General features: G+C 39.5%; 1 protein-coding gene across 1 annotated transcript; it reads right to left on the reverse strand.

Annotated features, from left to right (window-relative positions):
- Window positions 1-467: 467 nt before the first annotated feature.
- On the reverse strand, window positions 468-7,507 carry RBM34 (RNA binding motif protein 34; the record flags this gene model as incomplete). The annotated part of the gene is made up of 9 exons (XM_009699197.1): window positions 468-760; window positions 1,481-1,599; window positions 3,240-3,282; window positions 3,396-3,459; window positions 3,668-3,751; window positions 4,231-4,274; window positions 4,848-4,907; window positions 5,496-5,715; window positions 7,419-7,507. Coding segments are annotated over 9 exons (1,016 nt in total), but the record flags the coding sequence as incomplete, so codon positions are not given.
- Window positions 7,508-7,510: the final 3 nt, after the last annotated feature.

Below are 7,510 nucleotides of genomic sequence, written 5' to 3' on the forward strand. Positions count from 1 at the left end.
CTCCTCCTGCCCCGGGGAAGCGCCTATGCCCAGCCGGGAGAGACCCGTCTGCTGCAAGGTGGGGAAAAGCCGGCCCAGCCGTAACGCCACTCCCGCAGCCCCTGCCTGAGCATCGGCTTAACAGTTAAAAAAAAGAGATCTAAGTAATTATTTGTGCATCGTCACACACTTGGTCTGCACATAAGCTGCTTTTTTTTGAGTAATTCTTCACAACTCCAAAAGATTTCAGTTAACCCCTGCAGCGAGACCTCAGCTGCAGATGTATTCCAGGAACAGAGCAATAAAACCAAGGGGTGTCTGTACCGTGACGGGGGGGTATGGACATGTACCTCGTACTGCCTTCTGGGAGTCGCCAAAAACCCCAGAGTCAATACTAAGAACAACTACAGCTGTATTAGCAAACAAAATTTATGACAGAACACTCTTATATACATCAATCTTTGTAACGATAACGAACATTTTTATACCTTTGATTTTTGTCAGAAGACTGTTTGGTTTTCCCAGTCTTATTTCTAGGAATAGTTTTCAGTCTTTTTGATTTAGTGCTCTTCTTTAACGGGACTGCTTTTTCACCAACAAATGAATCACTAGAGCACCTCTTCTTTTTTAATGTGGTATCAACTCTGTCCTTAGGAGCACGAGAGCGACCTGAACTTTTCTGTGGTGCTTTCCACTTCTCTCCACAGCGCTGGACTCGTACCTTTCTTCCCCTCAGAACAGTCTCGTTGAGTTTCAGAGCAAGATGTACAGCATCCGTATTCTACAAGAACAGACATTCAGTTTAAAAGCAGCATTACTTCCAACTGATTGCTTTCAAATAAATAGTTGCCTGTCTCTAGTTTTTTGTAAGCAAGATTTTACAATAAAGAGCGCTCGAACTGCTCTATTTATTGAACGATGCAACATCTCTGCTCTGCTCAGAAACACCAGCACACCCACGGAGCCCACGCATCAAGGCACAGATACTTGGAAATGGGCTGTAAATCAGCTTACGTGAGATGTGAAAGAAAGGCAGATATGAAGGAGAAACTGGGGGAAAAAGGTATTAGGCTTGAGAAAGCAAGCCATGAGAAAGCAAGCCATGCTGAATCCAAAATGGAGATCCAGTCAGCAAACGGACTGCAGGAAAGAATTCCTCACCTATTTTGACATGTAAGAAATGGCAGAACATTGCAGTTATACCAAGTGAACTCATCTGTCCCTCCTTTAAGTCTCTCCCTTAAAGTTAATTTCTTTCACCTCAACGTTTTACAACTTTTCTTTGTATATAACCTAAATTAGTTTGCTTTGTACCTGCTTGCACAGAATTGGTCTTCCAAGCTGCTTTTAACATACACAACAATGCTACCATTTAATGTCATATACAAATCAAAAAAAGAAATACTAAAAAGAAAAACAACTTTAAAAGACTATAAAGGCAAATCCCAGTACGGATTTTGGAAGAATTCCCAGTGTCCTGAAGCACGCTGTTCATACGTACCTCAAAGAGAACGTAGCCAAAGCCTTTACCCAAACCGGTCTTTTTGTCTCTCACAATTCGCACTGCTACTACACCTCCACAGTCGGAAAAGTGTTCTCGCACAGCATCGTCACTGATGTCTGCAGGCAAGCACAATGAAACAGATGCCTCTTCAGTCAGACACACAGATTTAGAAGCCTGGCCCAAATCCAAATATTTTATATTTGCCAATTCAGGTACACAAACATATATTTAAATATATATAAAAATATATAAATACACATAGGTACCCAAACATCAGTGGTTCAGAACAATTCCAGCAAGTTAACAATGCAGACTTTATAAAGGGCTATTTACTTGGACAGTTACTGGTTCTCTAGCTTTGAAGAGTACAACATAAATCACAAGAACGAAGGCAAAGACTGAAATAAATTTTTCAAACAATTTCCATTTATGGTTTGAACATAGTGGAAGTTTAGATTTGTGCTACATTTTTGTAGCTCCTTCTTATGCCAGAATCTCTTTCTAAGAATTAATGCTGATGATAACGAGCTTGAGCTGGCAGTTCTTGGAAGTCTAATGCTCATTGACGAAGCCATGAATTTTAGCTGAATGGGGGAAAAGACAGAGTTTCCAAGCATAGTTGCTATATGATTATTCTGATAATGGCTGGATGTGTGAGGCTTTCTCAGTCTCATCTCTCCCTCTATGCAAACAGACAAGTGTGAGATACCAATACAAAAATGCAGGTTATTTTATTTTCTGTCTAGGTACGCTTCATATTATGGTAAATCCCTTAGCAGAGATATGATGGTATCTGTGTAAATGGGAGGATTTAATAGTACAGGTTTAATTACAGCAATGCGACCGGATGGGCTGAGAAAGGCTGAAATTGCTAAAGTCATCTGCAGAGCACTGCAAATATTCGAACTGTTTTTTCTGCAGGATGCAGAGAGAAACATACAGTACCGACACAAGCTCGACTCAACAGGCATTAGCAACGTCACCACAATCAGATTTGTCACCTATCTAGATTTTCAGACAGGTCAAGTTTTAGGCTGAAGTCAAATGCCTGTTTGTTTCAGCACTACTGTCAGCAGCGTGTGACAGCGGCTGTGCGTCAGGCCACCGACACAGGGCATGCCTTCATCCTGAGTATTTACACATCCGCACTACCAAGTAAGATGCTTGTCCCAAGCATCCCGACTCTGTTAATACCCTCATACGGACCACACCTGATAGCGATCCCTTCATCTGCTCTCCCCTCTACTCAGCAGCAGCAGAATATTCATCAAGCACTGACCTCAGCTATACAGTGAACACCTCCACATGGCTTACAACCCATTGCCAATAGCTGCCTGCACAGAGTCACTCACCCTGCGGCTCACAGACGGCATCAGAATGAGAAGCCATCACTGTGTATCACTTGGCAGTAGTTCACAAACAGGTACTAGCACACACTTAACAGTTTAGAAAGCTATGACCTATGCAGTTTACCCATATTTATTTAAAAAACATCAAGCAACAAGAACTAAATGTGCTTGTAGTTCTAGTTACAATAAAGAAAACAACTAACCTGCAGAATTTGCCAGAATCTTGTAAGTCCTTTAGGTGTTTCAGTTAAAAAATAAAACTGCTATTAAAAAAATTAATTCCAGCAAAAGATATTTAGCTACCTAAACATGCTACCCTAAATATCAATAAATAAAAAACCCCTAATGTCAACAGGTTCCATAAATTATGTTAAGTAATGACGCATAACAATCCATTTTAGACTTACCATATGAGAGATTTCCCAAGAATACAGATCGTTTATTGTCATGCTAAAGAAAATAAGAGATACAAGACAGTAAGTTATTTGTTACAGGGAAAAAAAACCAAAAAAAAACACACTAACAAACAGAAAAGGGTTTTTTTCATCACATATCTTACTTACGGAACTGCTTTTTGACGCAATGTCAACTCTGATGTGAAATCCACTAGCAACTTCTGTTCCGTTTCTTGTGTAGCCAAAAGCAAAAAGTTTTAAAAATGAAATAAGTAAGCATTACTTAATTTACATCACTGCATAGCATTATTCCAAAAGCAAATTTACTTTTTAAGTTTGAAAATATTTTATTCTGATTCAAGCAAAAGAGAGGAAGTAGTTTAAATTTATCTGTAAATCTACCTCTTCAACAGGGAATGAGGAACAAAACTAAGACTTACTCATTTAGAGCCTTAATGGCATCGGATTCTTCCTTAAATACAACATAAGCATTAATGAACTTCACATTAGGGTGCACCTTATGCCTGGAACATGAAAAAGACGCATATTGTTCAAATCATTCTGATGGCGTGCAGTGCACAAGCACTTCTTAAACACATTTATGCTTCCTCTTGTTTTGTGTACAGTAACAACTTCATTTCTTTTAAAGGTCAAGCTAGCCCCTTGTGTCCAAGGGAGTCCCACTGTACATCTTATCGAGCCTGTAAATGCACCCCGATCAAGCTTACTCGGCTCACAAATAAATCCAAAGGAATTAAAGACTATTAGCATCTTCCTCCTTCCTAAAATATAAGAAATGCAACCTAAGATAACAAATTACTAGTATACCAGGCACATAATTCCTTTTCACTTGTCAAGAAAACTTACATACACACAATGGTAATTACAAAAGTCAAAGAAACACAAAATTACAAAGTGAATATAGCTAAACATGTAACAACCAATGCTTAGAAATTATTTTTGCCTTGAAAAGTAAAGCACAAAATTTACAAGAGGAACCTACTTTATTGCTGCTAACTTTTTGGATGAAGTATCTTCTGCTGGAACCTTTAAGATAAAAACAGCTTCAGTTAAGTGGGCTGAGTGCCAATTTATCTCAAATATTTGTTGTTGAAGACAAAGAGGAATTCAAACAGGTACCATTCCCACCCAAAGCAATGTAGCCAGTACAGTGAGCAAGTGATGGAACTGGCTATTCCTAGAGATGATCTTGAGAGACCTCAGAATAAGGTAGCTTGCTTTGACTTCATCTGTTACGTTTCTTGAGTTCCAAGACTGTTATCTTCAGCTTACAGAGATTTACAATCAATGTGTCTTTGCTACTATTATTTAAAAATAGATAAGTAATACCTTAGCTAAATGAGCAATAATAAAGACATTCTTGTTCCAGAGAAAACACAGCTCTGATACGATCAACTGCTGCTACAGCAAGAGTCAAATGTGATGAAAGCAAAGATGCATCTGTGGTGCCTCTGTCGTAAAATCTCCAAGGCTGCTTCTACTGGCAAAAAATTCACACCCAAACCCGCTTCTGTACTAATGAAGATCCAAACCTTACGAACACTACCCTTTAAGGTCAAAAAATAATTTTATTATGTAACATTAGAGGAAATAACATACCAAAGACCGGAAACGAGTGGATTTTATTTGTCCATACTTCTTAAAAAGAGATTTCAGCATCTAAACAGAAGATATTACAAATATTCAATACATTTTTGCATCCTGGTAATCCAAGAGTTATTGTTGAATATTTATTATTAAGATTGTTTTTACACTATTTTCATTTTACATATATAAGGTCCATTAAAGGGCTACTAAAAATATGCAATTAATTTGTAACTGTTTCTGTGGCAGCATCTTATTCTACTGATTGCCAAAACTGAATTCGTACCCCTTAGTATGGAAGAAAGTACACATTTAACATATTTTATGCAACAATCTGAAGTATTACTTGCATTCAAAATCAGAAGCAGACTAACTTTGTAACTGTAGTTCTCATTTATTAAGTCATTTTTCATTGACAAAGAAACTAACCAATTCTACTAAAGAAAGAGCAACTGCATCCACTGCTGTAAAAAGCCCAAATCCAGTAAAACAAAAGAGATTGTCTCTAATTTCTCGTTTCTGACAACGAGCATTATTTCCTACTTTCCCAAAAAGCAATTTTAGTCACCAACACAGGTGACTTCTCAGCTGGGAACATCCCCTCAAACTAAGGACTGTTGTAATTCTTTTCATTCCTTTAGCTGACAGAATCCACTCACATACCTGAACAGTACAGCTGACAGGCAAGTTTCCAACAAACACCGTTCTTCTGTTTACCGTTTCATCGGCCACCTTTTTGACCTTTTGTTCTTTTACAGTAGTGCCTCTATCTGAATTAACACCACCTTTGGTGATGGCATGAGAAGCCCTTTTTTTTTGCTTCGCTTTGTTTTGAAACAGTTTTTGCTCCTCCTCTTCATCTGCCCGCTCCAAAGCGCACTCTCTTATCAGAAAAAGACAAGCAAATTATAATTGATGGGAAAAAAAAACAGAGTTTTTGAGGTCAGAGAATTGAAGCCTCCAAGATAAATATTTTAACTTACATTTTAAATTATGTTCAACATAAAATTTCAAAGACTATTTTGCTTATTATGCATTAAGCAAACATATCTGACCATTCTGTGGCATGAAAAACTATTTGCTGTCCCCAGGACGCTGCATTCACTATTCTATAGGAGTAATAAAGAAAGAATTCAGAATTAAATAATTTGATATCCTCTAAAATTGAAGGGAGGGGAATCATCTTGGCATGCTAGAACTAAGGAGAGATTTAATTCTTCCCAGTATCCAGGACGTTCAGAACAAACAGTCCTTTAGGATCCATCCGTGCACTAACAAATCCCTATCTCTCCAAACTTGGCATAATAGCATAAACAATAAGCAGATCTGAAGAAGCCTCTGGAAGGCTACTGACAGCAAAACAGCAAACAAGTTTCACAGGCGTGGAAGATTCCACAACACAGTGCCAGAGAGAGGACAAGGCTTTAGCCTCGAGCTACAACCAAGCAAACTTCACTATCCAAACTTCATCGTACAGAGACTGGCTTCCTGCCTGCATTGACAGCATCTTGGTTCAACCCCGAGCATTTACAAGAACAGACAGTGTCACAGAGTAGTTCTGTGTCACAGCAGAGGGCAACTGTACCCTGGGCTGCATCCAAAGCAGCATGACCAGCAGGTCAAGGGGATTCTGCCCCTCTGCTCCGCTCTGGTAAGACCCCCCCTGCAGTACTGCCTTCAGCTCTGGGGTCCTCAGCACAAGAAGGACATGGACCTGTTGGAGCGAGTCGAGAGGAGGGCACGGAGATGATCCGAGGGCTGGAGCACCTCTCCTGTGAGGACAGGCTGAGAGAGTTGGGGTTGTTCAGCCTAGAAAAGAGAAGGCTCTGGGGGGACCTTAGAGCAGCCTTCCAGTACCTAAAGGGGCCGACAAGAAAGCTGGGGAAGGACTTTTTAGCAAGGCCTGTTGCAACAGGACAAGGGGTAATGGTTTTAAACTAAAGGAAGGTAGATTTAGACTAGATATAAAAAATAAATTTTTTACAATGAGGGTGGTGAAACACTGGCACAGGTTGCCCATAGATGTGGCAGATGTCCCATCCCAGGACACATTCAAGGTCAGGCTGGATGGGGCTCTGAGCAACCTGATCAAGTTGAAGATGTCCCTGCTCACTGCAGGGCGGCAGGACCAGATGACCCTTAAAGGTCCCTTCCAACCCAAAGCACTCTATGATTCTATAAGCATGATAGGAACAACTAACTCTGTCTGGTACCTTGCTCCTCCTGACACCACCTCTGCTCCTTTGCCTGCAGGTCTGCTGGATAAAGCCAACTACAGTTAGAAAGCATCACCCCGTACCTGAGAGAACTTTTCCATTAAATTTACACCTTTTAGACCTGTCAGCTTTCTAACACGGGATTTGCACTTCACAGACCTAGAACTTCAAGAAGACAGAAGTATTTAATACTTTCTGGGGCAAACTACAGAAATTTTTCACAATCTTCTTAAAAATAAACTTAAACACAAGGTTCAAGAAGAACAGCAGAATATAACTTATTGTTTCACTGATCTCATAACTTATGATTAATCTAGATGCTAGATTATTTTTTTTTTAATTTTACTATAAAAAGCTATTATCTACTCACCTGTTTGCCAAGTTTTTCTCTGCTTTTGAAAGTTCCTTCTTTTTGGCTTTCTTTGCCTTTATAGGAGGTTCTTGTATGACAGACGAGCTCTG

The sequence above is a fragment of the Cariama cristata genome, unplaced genomic scaffold (genome assembly GCF_000690535.1).
Source record: "Cariama cristata isolate BGI_N322 unplaced genomic scaffold, ASM69053v1 scaffold25144, whole genome shotgun sequence".
NCBI classification, from domain to species: domain Eukaryota; kingdom Metazoa; phylum Chordata; class Aves; order Cariamiformes; family Cariamidae; genus Cariama; species Cariama cristata.